Genomic DNA, 21004 nt, shown 5'->3' with positions numbered 1-21004 from the left:
CTATTTGTATCATCTCAAGGTTTTGTATCCACCTCTTATTCCTACCAATATGATCTGCTACACTTCCAAAAAATTTCACCCAACACAGGAAAAAAAGCACAACACAACAGATTAATTGAAATGCATTACACTACTGGCATCCAATGCTAATTAGATGTCCACTAGACTTGGTGATCTCCAAAATACTGCACATCCTACAGGAATTGCACACCCTGCAGGAAGTCATGCAGATAAACTGCTTAGTTGTATTTACATGGTATCACTCTACAGGATGTTGAGGACATGGAAGAGAAAAATTCTTAATAATTAAGAAAAGAAAGTCATTGCATAAGGTATTTTGGAGGCCAGAAAGATATATAGACAGAGAGAGAAAAGATATGCAACAATGTGAACTGGCCTTGCATCTACTTTCCTTTGCTTAAACCAAATTATAAGAGAGAAGATGAAAAAAATAGCAAGCATCTAGAGTCAAGATGCCCACATTACTTAGCCTGGAATATTTTTTAAAATTTTGTACATGTTGGGGTTGGGTCTCTGGTCTGTGTTTTACTGCCCTGTCCAAACAATTACTAATCATACTTTCTACATTTTTGTTTCTTAGGGTCTAGTTTAGCCTACTGCATTTTGTTCAATTTGAAGGTATATATCATAGCTTTTCTACAATAACTGAAAAAAAAAAAAAAAAAAAAAAAAGTGAAAGCAAAGCTCTGTTACTACAGGTACACACAGAAATAACATTCCTTCACAAATTGCTTAGGAAACAAAAATCTGTAGCCTATATTGCTGAAAAAAATTACAGTTTAGCAATGTGGCTGTTGCAATCACTCAAGTATGCAAACAATACAGCAATAGTTGAAGCACTGACCAGAAATGCTGATATCATATAAATGGGCCATATCATACCCTTAATTCCTAGCAGCTTGTCCCCAGTTTATACAAAATACCTCAGGGCAGACAGGCAAAGGATTTTTGAAGGCAAAGGTTCTTCAAGACACGGCAGCCATATACAGTTACATGTAAATGGCCTTTCCTCTCTCTTCAAATGATATGTTAGCAATCATACTCCTGGCTCCACCAGCAATATGATAACTATTCACTGAGTAAATTGCATAGTTCACATGAAGCATCCCAAAAAGCATCTTCAAGATTCATCTTGCTTGAATAGCCTTTGAATAGCAGGATACTTTACAACATATGTATGCAACCACCAAGTGAAGGCTCTGCAGATCTGAGAAAGGTACACTTTGAAAATGGTGAAGATCTTGTATCTCTCTCTCTAATTATATGTATTCATTCCACTCAAGCAGCTTCACAGAAATTCCTCTATCCAGCCTATGAGTATCTATAAAGCTCCCTTACAGCAGAGACAATAGAGGCAAGAAATATTCCTAAGCAAGTAGAAAAATAAAGCATGAATGGCATTTATGTTACCTGAGGGACACAAGCAATGTGAAAAGAGTATTAGCTGGTAGATTCTCAGCATAAGAAAATAATAACCTAATCCCTATAAAAACCCACACAGAGTTACGAAATTAATCTAATTCCTCCATTCCTCCTCAGATCCCAAGTGAACAATAAGGAAATTAGAATTATTAAAAAGTGCAGGTTGAAGGAAATTACTACAGATTCAAGAATTTCTAAAGGACACCACAGTCACAGAATGGTTAATACTGGAAGGGACTTCTGGAGGTCATCTTGTTGAATCCTCCAAACCAAGCAGGACCACTCAGAGGCAGATGCCAAGGAATATGTCCAGACAGCTTTTGAATACCTCAGGTAGGCTCCAGAATGCTTCCTAGCTGAACAGGGTTCCTAGCACTCAAATAGAGCAGGACTGAGTTAGAAGTTCCTCATGGAAGCTAAAACACGGAGAAGTAACGCAAGTGATAAAAATCCTAAAGAAAAAGCTTGATGTGAAACAGGAAGAATCATTACTTCCCATGGATTTCCAAGGCAAAAAGACCTCCTTTGGAAGTCTCCCGTCTCAAAGGGTAAGTTTTGAAGCATTGTTCCAGACTCATGTTTTCCCAAAAAGTGCCAGAAACTATTCCTGACAAATATTACACTGTTGAGCTTAAGGAACAAAGACCTTCACAGGGACTTGAACTTCACTTGACTTCTTTCTCAGGAGACTGATCCTCACCTGGGAAAAAGCAATCCCTCTCACAATATCAGTCCTCTTGGTCATCACTACATATAGTGTCTTCAGGCCACAGAGGAGCTCTTGTGTCTAAAGTTTCTGATGTGAATGATGAGAGGTAGATGTCCTCACTGTTAGAACAGGTCAAAGACTGAAGGTATAGCAGGCAACCAGAGTCTCAGACAGATTCTCAGCATCACCTATAAGCTAGAGCAGGGTGAATGCAAATTCTAGACATACAGTCCACTCACCCAGGCCAAAGCAATATGCTAATAAAAAACAGGGCCATCATATACCTTTGCATTAAGAGTGCCATGTATTTCAGGAACTCTCTTTCCTCTATCCCTGTATTTAGAGCTTATGTCTTGTCTCTGCATATTTAGCTTATGTCTTGTCTCTACATATTTAGCCGAACACCAGACTGTACAGTGCACCCAAACCAATTTCAAAACGGAAATAAGAGCCACTGATTTGGAAGACAGCAAGAGTTGGAAAGCTGCTGAAGACTATTGGTTCAAACTTCAGGTGGAGAAAGGCTGGGCACACTGCTTGAAGACACAGCACTTAACTGGAAAGCACTGAATGTAAGTCATAAAGCAAAGGTTTCCCTAGAATAGACAGCAACACCAGAAAGTGCAGAGGGTGGCATCTTAATCATTCCTCCTGCAGTTTCTCCTGGCTACTTACAAGGAACTGTGTGTGGTGATGGACTGAAACAATGACTTGAAAGCAGCACAGCACACTCCAAAGGGCCTTTCCTGCAGCAGAGCCCCAGGCACTGCATAACCAAGACCACCACCAAGTCCCATGTCTAGTAAATTATCTTCTTTGTACATAAATGGATATGTCCACTGAAGAAGGAAATTTGCCTTCATAAGTTAAAGGGAATATGAAAACATAACTAGAAATAGCATAAAGATGATTAAACAAGCTACCCAACCAGGATAAAGAGCACTCACTTGGTAGAAATTATTCACTTATTTTAAATAAGCCTTTATTTTAAGTAGTAGCAAACTCCACAATCAAGCCAAAATCAACTGACAAACAAAAGGAAAGGGAGATGTGAGATTGTTCCACCTTTTCTTTACACAGAAAAATAACAGAAAAAATAGGAACATACCTGTTACCGACTGCTGGGACTATTACAGACTATGTCATGCCTATATTAGACTGACACAGATAATGATTTAGAAGACAACAACATAAAGGTCAACTGCTTGAGCTGAAATTCAAACACACATTAAACTAAGAAGCTGATCTTAAAAACAGCAGCAAAAGTTTTAGACAGGATAAATCCAGGATAAATTCTTTCAGAGGTTCAATGCCTGTAATAATGTCTTTCATTAAAAAAAGAGCCAGATTGAAAGTTTCATGTGAATCTGCCCAGCAGTACAGATAAATACAGGATGATTTACCAGGTTCTCTGCCTAATTCCACTCCAAATGACTTATGATGTCCAATTGATCCAGAAAATGCATAAGAAGTCTCATTTTCTACACAGTAGTTAAGAATTACTTGGGAATCCATTCTTGGCAGTGAAATTGAGAGTGTATCAGTTCAGTATTAGATACAGCTTCAAGTACACTGGAGCTCTTAGGCATAAACATTTTGTGAAGGGCTATATAAAAATCAACAGTTTGCACTCATATGATCACCAAGGAGACATCTGCAAGCTGCTGAACAATGTCTTCCAAGTGTTATTAAACATGGACATTAAAAAATAATCAAACAAATACTCATCTTCTGCATGACTGAAAAAAGCCACTTTTAACAGGGCATTATTTGCAAATATATAGAATGAAATAACTCCTCTGTGTCTGTGTGCCTGTGTATCTATACAGAGTTCTTTGAGAGATACATAAATATGTAAATATATATTTCTGCATATAAAAAACTAAGCTCTTTCCTTATAGATATGGAGATATGTTTATGGATTTTATGTATACACATATATTCCTCTCAAAGAACTAACTCCATGGATATGGATATAGATGATATAGATGATATAGATATAGATAAGATAGATAGATGATAGATATAGATATATATAGATATAGATATAGATTATATAGATGATATAGATATAGATGAAAAAAAACAGTAACAATAAAAATGTGCTGTTTTCTTCATCTTCATTCAATGGAGGAAAGTTTCTACATGTCTGGAAGTAGCTTGCAACCATGGGAAAAATACAAAGAATACAATGCTCATTTTTGTCTGAAAATACTAAGGTTCCTTATCATCTTCTAGATGCAAGTTTTTAAAACTTACTGCTCTGCCTCTGAACAAGACTTGCCTGTATTTCCCTGGCAAGGCTGTTGGTATTGGAGATGAAGCATAACTAGGTTACATGAGCACAAGGTACAGCAGTTAAGGAATGGTGAATTCTTAAAACACATCAGTCACATCCATTTGCTACTCACATGCACACCCTGAACTCACTGGTTTTTCTCTTTAAGAAGCTGGTATGCAGAGACAACAAAATAAAAGTGAAACTACAACAGAAAAATCTGAAAGCAGAGGCTCCCTCAGTGAAGGGATTATCATGGCTGGGTTCTGATCTTCTCTGTGAAACAGAACCCCAGTGTCTCAAGGAAGCTTTGCCAACCTCCACTTTGCATGCTGGAGAGCTCCCCTTTGCCTGGCCAAAGCACCGGGACACAAAAGGAGGTGTAAGAGATGAAAATGCATATAGAAATTGGGAAAAGAAAGAATATTCCTGAGCACATATTGCCTGACCTAAACAACTCAGACTAAGTTTCAAAATTTGGCTTTAACTTATGGTAGGGGACCAGCCAACCATTACTCTGACTCTAAACAGGGCCATTTAAAACCTTCAATTTCTAGAACAGATCCCTATACCTGCCAAATGACACAATTTTTTTGAGAACGACTATTCTCAAATATATTAAAAACACTGAATAAAAATAAAAAATCCAACCACACATATTTAAACTGTCTGTAACAAGAAGTCAACTTCATTTTTTTAATGAATACTCAATACACTCCTTTAGTTAAATTAAAAATACACTTAACGATAAATTTAAGAATAGAAAACATATAACTTCTAAATTTGCCAGAGGTTCTGTAAAGAACAGCATCCAAAACCAACACCCATTACCCCTGCATATCATCCCACCAGCATTAGCTTTCTCTGCCATTTGGACTTAACACCCCATACATTCAAATTACTCCCTCAGTGAAAGAAAAGCCATCTTTGGTTGACCATCACTGGGATGGTTATTTGAAACTAGTAATCACACAATTCTTTCAATTCTTATCATATTACCAGTATTTTATAGGAAACAGATGTTACCAGTACAACTTAGTAAGAATTATTGAACAACTTTTCTTCCAATTTCATAACAAATTAGGCAATGCTTAGCTGATGCATCTGAAAAAAGTTACAGAATTGCAAGCCCTAAGGCACAGGGCTGGTGTCATAATTTAAACCATCACCATCTGAAATGCAAAGGCATTAGAAACATAATGTTTTACTCTGTTAAACAAATTTCCCTTACAGATGAATTTGTTAATAAATTCTGAAGCCTCAACAGCAACCAAAAGCTCCCATTTCAACGTCAAAAGTCTAGTAGAATTCTTACAAACACAATACTAAAATTCCCCAGATGTTTATAAATAAGTAGTGAAATACAAATAAATAATTAAATACATTTTTATTTTAACTAAACCTCATCTTGGCATAGCAGTCATGAAATTATGATAGCATTTTTGATTCCTATCATAAAAACAAAACAGAGCTAGGGAAGGGAATAATGAAGAAGTCAAATCTTCCTGTGTGTACACTACAGTAGCAGAGCCTAGGTAAGAATTCTCAAATTTAAACAGAAAGCAAGATCTTTTCAGTGCCTGTTTTTAGCTCCAGATTTGATGTCTCAGCCCCTAGTAATGCAGTTTACTGCCTTTAAAGTCACTCTGAGAGGCTATTTTTATAAATATAACTGTCAATTAAATAAATAAAGGTGGAGACTTGTCAACTGCTGAAATTCTGAATTGCAAAAATTATTTATTTTAGCAACATGCATCAAGAACATCTTTTGATCAAGGTTGTGTTACAAAAAGCAAAAAAAAAGTTTCTGTGTCAATGCCAGGTTTGGCAGTCTCCTTCTACTCACCATGTGTCTTCTGATAACTGCCATTAATTAAATGTGTAACAAATGTAATTATGATGTTCAGGATTCACCTTCTTCTGTTAACATTAAAGGTTAATTTATAGGAAAGAAGTTCCCTTCAGGTGTGAAAGAAAGCTGAACCAACAATGATTTTATTTTCTGAATACTGGTAAGGAATCAAGGTAACATCCTAACCAGATTATTAAAAAGCAATAGGAAAAGAACATGCTCAGTGCATGAAACAATACCTGGAAGACATATATGACTTAATGGCTTAAGAAAATGAACATTATACTCACTGACTTCATCTGTAAGTACTAAGGGGTCAAGAACAAACTCTTATATAATTGGCATGTTAGTCTAGTTGATTTTTATCAAAGTTCTGTCCAGACAATTCTAAAGCAGCTTTAGGAATCATAATGCTAGATCAGAAACACCACAGAATACACTGTTCTCCTGCAGTTAAAGTTAGTTTAAAAAAATTAATAGGTTAAATTTTGCATCAGCTAACTTAATGCAGAACTGAATCTTAATCTAACCAGAACATGCAAAAAGTCAACAAGCCAGCAGCAGAAATCCTGTAGCATATGCTTTAGCTGCTTGGTGAAATGCACTTCTGTGTCCACACTCAGTCCAGGCACTGTGAATGAATTCTGTACTAAAGGATATGAATTACAGCCTGAAACAGAAGGTATCTTTCACACTACAAGAGGTAAACATGGAAACAAGCTCGGAGACTGGGTACATTATTTGGGGTACAGAGGCACATTGGGGCAGTGCACTGCTCCTGAGCTGGAGCCACCTCACATCCTGCCCTTGGCCAGCACAGCTGTCAGAGGGAACACCCCCAGCTTTTCAACATCCATCCAGACAGACATGTCCTCTAGCTTTTAACCTGTCCTACTATTCACCCTACAGCAGTAAGACCTTTTTCAAGCACCATCAGCTTGCCATAGTATTTCCAGACTAAAAAGAACCTTCCAGCTACTGCACACTCCACATATTTTCACACCAAGCAAGTGGCAGTGCAACTAGTTGCTCCACAGTCACGATTTATACATGACAATTCACACAACTGCCAGAAGGATCAAGTTCTAAGAAACTTTGTGCCAATTTCTCTAAATAATTTAATTATTCTGACTGTTTAACAACAGCATGTTTTACAAATTAAGAACTTGCATATGCTCATTTTCACCACCAAGAATCAAATGCTAGCTACTTCTAAATATCAAAAAACACAGCTTGCACAAATTAGTTGTATTATTCAGAGAAACAAACAAAAAGCAAGACATTTACAGTATGCACACAGTTGCTCCAGAGGCACTCCTGGAGAAAAGTGAAAGGGAGATAGTACAGGCTAAGTTCACTTGTGTCTGGATGTACCTTCCCAGTGCAGACGTGCCCTCTGTCCAGGTTAGAGTTCATGATTATTACATTTCTCAAAGAAATGTCCCACTTGAAACAGATGATTGTTTGAACACATGCATGTCAGTTTGCCAACAAATCTTGCGCTGGCTGATGCTACCTGTTTTACGTTTTCACAGCATGAGAAAAGGAGCAGCAGTAGAGGAAATACCAGGCTGTCATCTTTAATGCCTACAGTCCCAGCACCAGGACACTGGGAAGTACTGCACCACAGGTACCCATGAACTCCATCAGAGGTACACTTTTCTGGGAACAGATTACTTCATTATCTTCCAAAATAGGTTTAAGTTTCTGGGGGAGAATGGAAAATGTAAGACACCTTAAACTTCTCAGACTGTCCAGTGTTCCTGTAACTATCACTATAAATCTGAATTGCTCCACCAGAACACTTTTTCCTTTCTTTGATCACCAACAGTACAGCATAGAGCTCAGAGCAGGAGATCCTCACAGCAGACAAGGCTTCTGTCAGTAAGGCAGAGCTTTTCAGGCAAGAAGGTAATGATAAGCAGTATTTGGAAGAATTATGTCCATGTTTGTGTTTCTGAAACACAAACTCATAATGTATTAAGATTTGTGGCATTTGGATGGCCATATATGTAATTTTCATAAGGTGAATTCTCAGACACAGTAAAGAAGCACAGACAAAAGTAGAATCTGGAGGTAACGCTCATGTCGCCTTTGTTTCCCATGGGAATGCAAACAATGACAATTTACATCTGGAAGAAAACCTTGGATCCATACAGCTTTAAAAGCAGACAGATTGCGTTATCTAAAAACTATGAATTTTTACTCTACTTTTCTGCAGGTATTTATTATAGCTTTCAAACACACTTTTTGAGACAGTGTATCAAAAAGAATTCCTGTATTCAGTGCATTTTAAAAACAGCAGAAAAATACAAACTGGCATTAGTACAGAAAATTCTAATTTAAAAAAATATCACAAATTGTATACCCAAATCATTTGAATTAGTTTGCAAAGTACTAACTGTGTATTAAAGCTTTGTCTAAGTATTTAGTCAGTAAAATCAAAAGCTGAGCCAGGCTGATTTCATTCTTCTCTAAAACCAGGGTGGTCTACGGGTAATTTTTGATACCACTGGTGTTGCCAGGGAAACAAAATGAAAACAGGTGCCATCAAATACAAATTAAAGATTTACTTCTATTTTAAACCACCTTAAAACAAAGTTTCCATAAACTTAACTGATACTACTACAAATTTGACAATACTTTATAACAAGAAAAGGATTATAAGTTGTCTTTAGACCATCAAGTTTTAACTGAAGCAAATTTAGACTGATTGGCAACCCTTCCTTTTAAATAAATAAATTTCTTCATTAAATATGCATCATCCTCTTTAAAAATTACCTAGTGTACATTTTAAGGCAATATAATACCATGACAGAAACAGGGTACATGCAGTCTTAATAAGCTTTCTTCATTCCAAATTTTATCCGCCTCCAAATCTAAGCAATTTTTTAGATTCTTTATGAAGTAAACAACCAGTATAGGCTCAAAGCACACAAAAATCTTCCGTTAAGTAGCAACAGAAGCTTAATATTTTCCTCCTAATTTGATTGCGGTTTTCTCCCAAATATTAAAAAAAAATCAAATATCACTATAGCTAAAATTCAAGTAAATACACTTCTGCTTTTAAAACTTTTAATAATGTGCTAAGAATTTGGCTATACAGCAGTCAAGTCTCTAACACACTTACTCCAGGTCAACTAGTTATACTGACAGAAAACATATTTAAGAAAAAGTGAACATACAATTAACTTCAATGAATAAACATTAATACAAGTTTCCAAAAATGTCTTAAAATTGTTTATTGAGTTCTTTCTTGGCTTAAAAAGACATTAGTTGTATACAAAATATTCAAACAGACATTTCAACTAAAAGCAATGTACAGATTCCCTCCTCTTTAATGAAGCTAATTGCCAGACTGAATAAAAAATTAACCTTGCATATTTAGTGCTAACCCTAGAACTTGAAAGATAATAATAAAAAGAAATTGAAATATATTTGTAGCTAATACGTATAGCTCTTCACTTAAAAGTGGTATACTTGACAATATCCTAGAAGGTGTTACAGAATTGCTAATAAAATTAATTCTCCTAAGTCTGTGCACAAACACCTTGTTGAATTATTTTCCACATCCACAGTGCAGGTAAAACAGAAAGTGAATAAATTCAGCATACAATGACACATACAAATGATGGAAAGTTGGGTTTTTATTTAAATAACAATGGCTGTAAAGGTCATTAATAAAAAAGTCTTGTCATGTTAAAATTGTAATTTTAGATTTAATGAATCCTGATGGTTTACTACAGATTGACTATTTTAAATAAAATTTTCTTGAGACAGATTGCCTATTTCAAATAAAATTTTCCTGAGATCTTCAATTAGCAAGATAATTTTGCTTTGCATTCTGATCTATGTTTACAGTATTACTAACATCACAAATGAGCAAATCTACAGCTATTTAAAACTTCTGAATAAGCTTTTTGGTAAAAAGCTGTTTGCCTGTTTGCTCTTAGTATTTGCCCAGGAGAAAGCAGCCAGCTCAGCCACAGTGGATACTGTCATCCTGTTCCATGCTACCTCTGCCAAACACCTTCTGGGCTTTACCCTCATTAACAGTTCTAGCAAATAATTTTTAGCAATGCTTACAGGTTCTGGGGCTTGAACCACTGCTCACTCAAGTCATCAAGAATATTTCCATTAATTTCATGGGTTCATTCAACCTCTGTTTACTGTTCCAACATCTTAGAAAAATAATTTTGCCAGGTCCACCATTTACCACCAAAGCACCTTGTAAATAAATAGGTAGCATCATGGTATGGGTCCCTTTTTCAGACTAGCACTGCTAAGAATCTGAATCACTCACAGAAGATGCACAGCATGAAACTAACCAAGATCAAACTCCCTTTACAGTTATTTTAGTTAAAAGTTTCAAGTTAACTCACTTGTGTGTAATTATGAAATTACTATACTGATCCTCCACTTACTTTGAAAGTGATTAATCAAAGTCAGAGAAAACCAACCATCAACTGAAGCATGTCTCAAATTTCCTATTCAGGGGTAAGTCTAAAAAGATGCACTAATTTAATTTTAATTAAACCTTCATTTAGAAGCATGCAGTAAATGTTTTCCATTTAATTAAAGTTAAACTCCAGTTCCAGTACAAATTTCAAATATTCTCCACTTCTGCTACTTTATTACACATGACAGATTAACATTTCCTTTTTGCACACATTTGCACCAGCAAACCCGACATGATTTTAAAATGTAAGGAATTTATGCTTTTAACAGTAATAAACATTTATTCTACTTCCAAAATTTCTAGTGATATAAAGAAAATTCTAGTGATGTGAAGGAGTGACAATGCATTCTCTAAACCACAGTCAAACATGTATGCTACATTCTGCAACTACTCTAATTGCACTTTATTTATATTGCAACCATTTTGTTACATGAACTTTCAAACCATCTCTTCACTGGAAAAGCAAGATAGAGAGATGCAAGAAAAAAGGAGGGTAAATAAAAAAATATCTACAGGAAGACAATAATTACACACATCAGATTATAGACTTTTGAAAAAGCTTTAACATGAACAGGAATAGGATGCTATCATCCTCCAAATTTAATCACTGAGTGCACCTCAAGTAATCTAGTCTTTTCACAGCAAATCAATGCTAATATCATATCATTAAAGAGTTCAATAAACCAGAGAGATGTGTCGATCCTTTGTTCGGGAAGTCATGTGGCAGAACCTTTTTGAAAATTTCCTTGGGCTGTTAGGGAGAAACCTTTTATGTTCAGTAAGTTTTGCCAGAGAACAAATGGTATTCTTCCTATCTTGCTTTCACTGTGGTATTACAAACCTCTCTTTCACAAAAAATGGGCTGATGTTAAACATACTATCCCCTTACATGGCAAGCTGTCCAGTTTTGGAAACTGGATGCTGCCATGCTGGCACATCATTCCCTAGGAGCCTCCATACACATCACTGAGTCCTGTAAAGTCAAGCAATGAACTGTTGATTGCAATTTAAGGAAATAAATAAAATATCACATGTGTATTTCATATGTTTTGCAACCAGATACCTCTAAACTCATCTTCAGTGTCTGAAGACAACTCACCAGTTCTTTTTAGTCCATTTATATATTTTGACTAAGCCATGCCACAGGGATTTTCATTAAAATTCTATGCTAGGCACACTGGAAAACTGAAAGAAATTATATTTCTGTATCACAAGAAACTAGACTATACCCCTAAAGCACTTCCCTAGGTTGACTTCCTCAGTCATGAGAATTTTTCCCCTTCACCTCTACATCAGGTACAGGCTGATCACAAACAAATAAGCAAATTAAATCCTTTGGAAATTCACTGGCTGCATTAATCCTGCAAGCATTACATACTAAAAAAGAAGTTATGTTCAAAGTGTACTATGTCTGTATCTGTGACTAGCATTTCCACAAAGAGTAAGAAGTTAAAGAAGAAAGCACTTGAAATCACCTTAAATATATAAATGAACACCAAACATATTTTAACTAAAATAATAAACTGTAGCTTTTAGTTTGGAGAACCATACACACTTTGAAAAAGAATTTTAAAAAATCTCCAGAGCAGGATCTCTGCACCTCTATGAGCAGCTTGCCCAAAAGCCACAAGTGAAACTTTGACAGAACATTATTTTTCTGCGGGACCACAATTTGCCTTTTATTTAGTTTTCAATTCACTACTAAAAATAACTCAACCACAATGAAAAGTAATGTCAAGCTGACAAAAGTATCTAAAAGCTTTCCTTTTTATCTTGTAAAAATGCCATTATTGTAATAGTTAACAGTTGCTTTAATTGTATTACTTTAAAATTTAGAAATGTATCTCCTCGCATTAAGGTACATACAACTCATCAAAAACATGCTTTCATACACCCAATTAAAGAGTAATAGCTGATGAAATAAGCTATCAAGTCCAATTGTTGTTACAATTACAGCAATTCTCCTGGTAATCAATAGATCTGTTATCTAGGTATTAAGATTTTAGCAAACTCTATGCAAATATTTCATTTAGGTAAGACCTCAGGTATTTGGTTACAAACAATGAAAACATGCACAATTAAAATGTACACAATCACTCATTTTAATTTGCCCAATTATCATCTTATTCCAGAAGCTTTGTTGAAAGGAGTCATATCATGAACAGGATATCAGGACGTGGTCTGCACCTCAGCAATTACCACACCATCAGCAGTTCAGGCAAAGAGGTCTGCTCATGCACTATAAAAATAGACCATTCATTTAAAATAAGTAAGTAAATACATTTATTTTGACAAGCAAAATAAGTGAATAGACTTATTTTGACAAATAAAATAAATCTTGAATGAAAAAGCATTTAGCACCTTTTTTTTTTTAATGTATTGCCTCATCTGTTTTGGTTTTCAATTCATACAACAATTCCTGCACAGCAATTATTCACATTTTGATCAGAGCAGGTGGACAGGTTGTTTACCAATTTGAATCAGCAGCATATTTAATTAAAATTTAAAGCTTTCTTTTGTTAATAACCTTAAGTAAGTCACACTTCCTTAAAGTTCAATCCTGAAAACCTGTTGAACAAAAAATGAAAACTACCAAAGATACAGATCAATACTGGTATTAGCAGAGCTGCAACTGATCTGAACGACATACTACTACTACTCATTCAAGGAAAAAATGTTCTATATCCCATTAGAATATGGACTTGTATTTCTCACGGTGATTTATGTGGAAAGTAATTCCTTTGAAACTAATTTTTTTCCCTCAGTCTCTACAGAGAAGATACTTTATCTTCTGTTAGACAAATACAGTCTGGTATTAACAGTGCTTTTTTTTTTTTTCTTGAATAAAGTTATAACACCTACTTTAAATTTTGGGTACCAGAGGCAAATATATTATGAATCAAGACTTGCTTTCAGCTGCATGCACATTGGAAGACCACTCAAAGCTTTCCCCCATGAAGTTTGGCTGCATCACAGCAATAGCATTTAAAGATGGAAGAAGGGAATGAGGTGAAAGAGGAAGGCTTTGCAGGGCAACACTCAGCCATGAAAGGGTGGTCTAGATTCCTATCTAATTTTATCAATATGCCCAACCAGAAGAAGCTTCAAAGGACAATTAGGACAGCTACAAAAATGCCAGATTGTCCCTTAGGACAAGCATTTAAATTTACAGATGACCAGCTGAGACTCTTTTTCAGCTACCTAAATCAACTTGGCTGATGCACAAAAACAGATGACCTATTTCTTCTACCAGTCTCACCCACACATTTTTGTCCCCACCTAGTTGGAATACCCTGTTAATAGTACCATTGAAAGCTACTTCTTGTTACTTAGTTAGTTTTCTGATCCAGCTTATCATGGGACCACCTAAACACTCACTCCAGCAGAAATGGATGCTGAAAATGCATGGAAACAGGCAGGAATACCACCCCTCTGCACCCATCACCTGCATTTAGGTCTGTATAAAGCAAATACAAAAATTCCATTTAAAGCCTAGAGAGGGCCAAAGGTCTTACAACAGCTCTTTGAAAACCCTGCAACAGAAGACATGCTCCTCCAATTCCTCTGCTGTCACAGCCATATCACATCAGTGCCTTAGGGTCCCCACAGCAAACACGTTACTTACACCTTAAACCATCACAGCCCACTGCCATTCTTCCACAAGATTGTGAAGAGTAGTAAAATAATGAACAGTAACATACGATCAAATATCCATATTTTAAACTCTTTAAATATTAGCTCACTCTACCTTGACACAGCAGGCAAGAAGACATCAAGTTACAAATTAACAATGTCTCATAGAAAGTTCTTAAAAGGTAAAGGACTTTTAGCAGTTAATTCAAAGTCTTTTCCAAAGATAAGCAAAAGCACTAAAAAAAGAAAACCATATAGTTTTACAAACCTAGTCTAATTTAAAAGCAGTAATGCTGAGATAAGATACGTGAACTCTTAAAGGAAAGAACAGAAACCAATGAGATAACACCATGTGTTGGAGAGAAAAAATGCAAGAGTGACTATACAGAAAGACAGAAGTGTTTTTTCTTTATTCCTCTCCTCAATTTCTGGCACAAAAGGCATACAGAAAAGTGTCTTCTTAATGGCTGGAAAACTGGTCCCTGTCTGACTGCCATACTCCACATGACACCTCTTGTTTTCTTAGAACACTACAGAGCAATAATTCTCACTTCAATCCTCAGTTTTAATGCAATATGTCGAGAATAAAAAACCGGGAAATTGTAGTTTGTTATAAGATACATCAGAAATAAAAGGTTATTACAAACAGATTAGTCCAGGATGGAAATGACACAGGCTAAGCAGGAGGCATGGATAATCTGGGTAAGTGCCATGGAAAAATAAATATCATGATTGAACTTAAGGCAAATGGAAGCAGTTCAAATTGGTTTCCTCCAATTCACTGCAGAACATATGATGCCCACATGTCCATTTCCAACAAACTTCAGCATAAAGAAACAAAGACCAATACTGTGAAGTGTTGAAAAACACATCTAGCACCAGCTTCTTCCATGCCGCAACAATGTAAATTACTGCAGCTGCTCGATAAGCATGAAAGAAACGCATTTGGGATTTTTTTGTTTTTTTATTTCCTTCTCTTTTGTAAGAGCTACCAGCATTTATTTGAAGCACACCAACCTGTCAGTAACTGTTTGCCTTGCAAAGACGAGGAAATTTTATAAAACACACGTTATCATTCTATAGTTGGTCTAAAAGGCTCAAAAGCAGTAACTCCCCTCAGTCTATTTCCTCTGTCCACTACACACTCCTACGACTTCTCTGGCCCAGTTCTAAGAGGTTTTCTATCACATTAACTTTTCAGAACATCCGCTGCTTATCCAAATCCATGTGAGGCCACAAAATGTTAGTGTTTGCTTAACAGAAAGGTCAGGAATTTCCAGCTATGGACAGCATGTCTCTAACAGCAGCAGTCCACACTTAAATTGATCACAAAAATCTCAGCCTTTCAGGAATAACTGATCACATCATTGCATGAAAAATTTTAGTAAGGGTGGCCTAGAGAAGGACCTCAAAAAGAGCCATGCTTAAGTTTAAAGACTAGCTTTACGATGAAGTGTTATTAATCTACTTGTTATTAAAGCCAAATACCAGCAGCAGAAGGCTCATATGAAAACTGTGCAGCTTAAAGGATGTTCCACCAAAAACAACTCTTACATGGCAATTTGAGATCATGGTTTAATTAGCAAAGACAGAGGATATCTCACAAGCATGTTACCAGTTTTTAAAAAGACAGAAATCACAACTGCTACAGTAAAACAGTCCATTCTTTGTGCTCTCATCACAGGTTAAAAATAGTGAATTTAGAAATACTAACGATATTACATGCAGAGGAGTGACTGAACAAAACAGTTAATGGTTTGAATTAAGTTTTGTCTGGGACAAGACATAAATATTTTATCACTACAGGACAGCATATATGCTGTAGTCAATGGGGACATGGAAATTCAGCTGTTAAAACATCACTGCAGCTTCAGAGGAAGAGATTGAGTCTTGACCTAGAACCACAATGAAGTCCCCTTTAATTAGCTCCACTGTAAATTGCTAACTGCTCATCACAGCACAGCAATCAAAGGCAGATGCAGACACTGTTACCCACATTAACCCTGGGTGCTGCACAGTCTACTGCAATCAGCATGTTTTTAGCCATGCTAGATGGGTTAAATTACCTGGGTTTGAGTGATTTTTTTTAATCAGCAAATTGCTTAGTGGCGGTATCACCATGTTTTAGGGCAACCGTGAGGACATCTCTGTTTTTCCCTCCTTTATAACTATTTGAAAATACTCCTTCTTTTAAAAGAAACACAAAAAATACAGAAGTTTTACTTTTCATCATTAGCAAAAGGCAGAAAAACACTCTGACATAGAGTATGTGAGACAGTCCATAATTCTTAGGTGAATAAAGCATTAAAACTACTGAGCTGGCAACTGCTCTTGACCTTTGAGCTTCAAACCAAGTGTGACAACTACAGCTCCTTTTGAACTCAACTTTGAAGCAGGAAACTTGTGAAATAAGTCTTAAGCTGTGCCAAGGAAAATATTGGTTGGATATTAGGAAAAAGTTTTTACAGAAAGGGTGATAAAGTACTGGAATGGTGCGCCTGGGGAGGTGGTGGAGTCACCATCCCTGGATGTGTTTAAAAAAAGACTGGATGTGGCACTCGGTGCCATGGTTTAGTTGAGGTTTTAGGGTTGGGTTGGCCTTGATCTTGAAGGTCTCTTCCAACCTAGTCATTCTGTGTGAAATAGCATGGATGACACACCCAAATACACTATGACTGAAATACTTAACCAGAAAAAAACTGTTTCTTCTTCCCCCCCTCCCACCTGAAATTCCATTTTGCACCCCCCACTACTTCTTTCCCAGCTGAAACTAGTACAACTCTTTGGAGTAGTCAGTGTGGCTAAGCAGAGGAAGCTATGCTTGTTTGCATGGAATCTGCTATTTCCTCTCTGCCAAAACACTTGTTTAAAGAAGTCATGTAATATTTCTATTAAGCTGTAAATGCAGTTGACAAGGAAATGGCCTACTGGCAGTGCATTACCTTTGTGGCAGTGCCAACCAGCCTACAGCAAAACAGTGTGCATGGTAATTTCACTATGCATTCCCAGGCAACAAAATTGTGCCTTACATAAATACCACAGAACTCCAGCAACATCTAGGAAAAGCAATGAAAATTTGCCCAAGCTTTCATGCTTGCCTGTATCAATTCTGTGTCATAACTAAAACAAAGCATCTACATATGGCCAAAAGTCTTGTGAAGCTGTATCATATGACACCAGAAAAACTATTGCAACTTAAATCTGTGTATTTCTTGTTAACCACTGTAACAACTCACTAATAAAAATTAAGAAAAACTAGAGGTATCAAATATACAAAAGAGTACTAGCTACATACAAGCCCTTAAAAACCATAACGTAATTTATTAACAAGAACACATGTTGTATGTAATCCAGAATTGTGTTAGATTACATTGGCCTTTGATAGCATTCACTTGATTGCGAGAATTAAACAGAGCCACAAGCATTCAAACACAATGACCTTTGATTTATAAGCAGTTATTGTCATGCACATAAAAAACCTCTCTGATAATGTAGTCCTCACCTTTCAACAGCTGGTGCAACTACATATAGTGATGTTACTCAGATGTAATTAAGGCATTTTTGTTAGAAGTATAACCAAAAATCCCAGCATGATCAAGTGTAGTTAATTTGTCATCAATCATTCTTCAAAATATTTTCAGAGGTTATTTCATCTTAAATTCTCATCAAAATCCAGCTTCAGAGATACTTAGTTTGTTCTCAGCTTTCACCTGAGTATTTTTAGTTTGAATTGTAATTTTAAAACAGTTAATTACATGGAAAAAAACATATGGTGCAGGAGAATGATTAAACCTTGCTTCCAAAACTATGAAATGTTTAAATGAAAATCACTCACTAACTTTAGCAGAAATTCCAGGAAACATCTCTCCTCCAAAGAGCACACACAACCAAAAATCAAGAACCCCACAAACAAAAATAGCACTAAATACACTTGAATTCAGATGTGCATCACCTTACAGTAATTGTATATGAACGGTACCTTCTTCTATAGTGGTGGTTTCTTTATATTAAGATTCTGATACATGAGGGATCAGCAAAAGAAAATGGAATAAAATAATTTAGTATGCATGACAATTTTGCTGCAAATTGCTAAGATTCTTCTGGAAAAAGATATGCTTTAAGCAACATAAAGTGCCTCCTTATTTCAAAATGGATTTTAAACAATTTAAGAATTGAGCGTTTATTGATGCTCATTGCAATCAGGATAGCTATTCTATAGTTCATTACAAAATAACAGCAGCATGACTAACAGCATCAAGTTATCCCTACATAAACATTGTTCTCCATTAACTTCTCCAAGTAATTCCCTTGTAACTGCTACTCCTCATAAAGCAACTAATTCTATTTACAGTTTATTTTGCAAAAACTAAACAAACTCAGTAAGAGACCTTAGGAGTCATTAATAAATAAAAGCTGTCAGGTGTAACTAATAATAATAATATTAGCACTGCTCCCATAGGACAGTTCTGAATTCTTCTTTAGGTCACCTTTATTTCAAAACTGCCTTTCAAAAGCAGACTGATTCTTGGTGATGCAAATCTCCAAGTGCAGTATGAAACAGATTCTATATATCACCCCAAAGCCAATTAAGAGCTTCCTGCTGCAGCTCCCTCTCAAATAGAGGTACAGGCATTCTGAAACCTTACAGAAACATGTTAAAACACAGGCAAACTGGAGTCAAGAGGAAGCAACACAGAAAGTAAAAATTGTTAGCATTAAAATCTCTATTCATAAACGTACAGATTTATGATTCCAGTATCAGGGGTTTTGAATGTTTTGTGGGTTTGAGGGTTCTTTTCTATAATACAACAAACAAAAAATGCCACCAACATACTTACCCTCATTGGGTGAATATCAGCATATGGGGGCTTTCCTTCAGCCATTTCTATTGAAGTTATACCAAGGGACCAGATGTCTGCCACACAGTTATAGCCAATCTCTTGTATGACTTCAGGAGCCATCCAAAACGGAGTTCCTATAACAGTATTACGTTTTGCCATTGTATCCTGTAATTATATTATTTATGCAATTAAACCATAGATCTTTTTTTCAGATTATTTTTATATCAATTCTATATTTAAAAGTTAAATTATCCACCAAAGGTCAAATAGTAGTGACTTCAAATTAATACCAAACAGATTCAGCCCATCAGCCTACAGTGGCCAAAGAGGTGACATTAATCATAAACCTCAACCTAAAATTTAAAAGGATCATCAGGTACTTGATACACTGGGTTAAAAAAACAAACAACTAAAAACTAAATAGCCCTGCAGCACACGAAATACTCAGATTGATGAAGAATGTTAGTTCTGTCACTACCACTAGTGGCAATGATACTGCTCAGACACAAAATTCAAGGCAGAAGACAGAAGTGAAAGAACAAATCTGGGAGCACTGCAGCATTTTAAAATTTTCTTTCCACAGTTACTTACTGTTAACTGGCCAGCCACACCAAAATCAGCTAATTTTGCATGTCCCTCGGTGTTAAGAAGGATGTTTCCAGCTTTTATATCTCTATGTATTTTTCTCATAAAGTGCAAGTATTCAAGTCCTTTAAGAGTAGATTTCAAAATAGTTGCAATTTCATCTTCTGTTAGCTGCAAGAAAACATAAAAACTACTTTCAGGTATACACATAAGGTCCATATATTTGACTGATTTAAATAATGATAATTTGATAGTGATTATTATAAAGAGCACAATGCTTGATTTTCTTGTTTGTTTTTTTTTTAGCAGGCAATTTCATCTTCTGTTAGCTGCAAGAAAACATAAAAACTACTTTCAGGTATACACATAAGGTCCATATATTTGACTGATTTAAATCATGATAATTTGATAGTGATTATTATAAAGAGCACAATGCTTGATTTTCTTGTTGTTTTTTTTTTTAGCAGGCCAGAAAAACTTCCATTTCAAAGCTGAAAAAATGAATAAAAAATAAATTATTAAATGCCAACTACAGAAAAAAAAATATGTTGTGTAGCCTTGGCAGGCTGAAATACTTCTCTTAACTCTAATATAGCACAGAGTCACATGCCATTACAAATGCTACAATAAATTGCAAGTCGACTGGCAAAAAGCTGACATACATTTAATTATCAAAGAAAACACAACACAGTGAAAACATTCCTACATTTTTTTCTTATTTGCTTCATAAATAACACAAACTCTTGAGTAGTCAGTTAGCAGTTGTTAATCCTCATCACCTTAGATCAACACAATAAGAACACATATGCTCCTGAACAAATATTATCAGAGAAACAGCAAGTCTCTTTTTCAGGTACTAGACCCCCTTTGGAACACTTTTCAGGTTTTCATTAGCATTTGTTCTTGAATAAAAGCAAAAAACATGCATATATAATTCATTCCATGTGATGCTCAAGAAAATACAAAGAAACTATCCATACAACTGAAATGTCAGTTAATTACCGTACACTGATGATTCAATATAAGAACTAAAATGAACTTCACACATTCTCAGAAATGCAAGAAACTGGAAAAGTGAGGATGAATACTCTCATTTGGCTACAATGCTGGGTTGCATTTTTCGCCTCTTCCCTCTACTTTTCCAATCCTACACAGAAAATAAATTAAGCAGTAGCAATTCCTTCCAGTTTCAGTTCTGAAAGTG

The 21004-nt window shown here is 35.7% G+C and overlaps 1 protein-coding gene across 2 annotated transcripts in view; it reads right to left on the bottom strand.

The window, feature by feature from the left end:
• STK3 (serine/threonine kinase 3) overlaps positions 1-21004 on the bottom strand; it is a 173351-nt gene that overhangs the window by 127755 nt on the left and 24592 nt on the right. For both annotated transcript variants that reach the window (XR_013339874.1, XM_021529418.2), the window contains exons 5-6: positions 19807-19971; positions 19213-19380 (exon numbers count right to left, since the gene is read on the bottom strand). Coding sequence is in view for 1 of the 2 variants with exons in the window: in XM_021529418.2 (XP_021385093.1) it covers positions 19213-19380; positions 19807-19971 (333 nt within the window). In the remaining variant the exon portion in view is untranslated. The remainder of the gene's footprint in view (positions 1-19212; positions 19381-19806; positions 19972-21004) is intronic.

The sequence above is a fragment of the Lonchura striata genome, chromosome 1 (assembly GCF_046129695.1).
Source record: "Lonchura striata isolate bLonStr1 chromosome 1, bLonStr1.mat, whole genome shotgun sequence".
In the NCBI taxonomy this organism is placed as follows: domain Eukaryota; kingdom Metazoa; phylum Chordata; class Aves; order Passeriformes; family Estrildidae; genus Lonchura; species Lonchura striata.
Note: the sequence above shows the minus strand (reverse complement) of the source record. Positions and strands in the feature narration are given on the sequence as shown.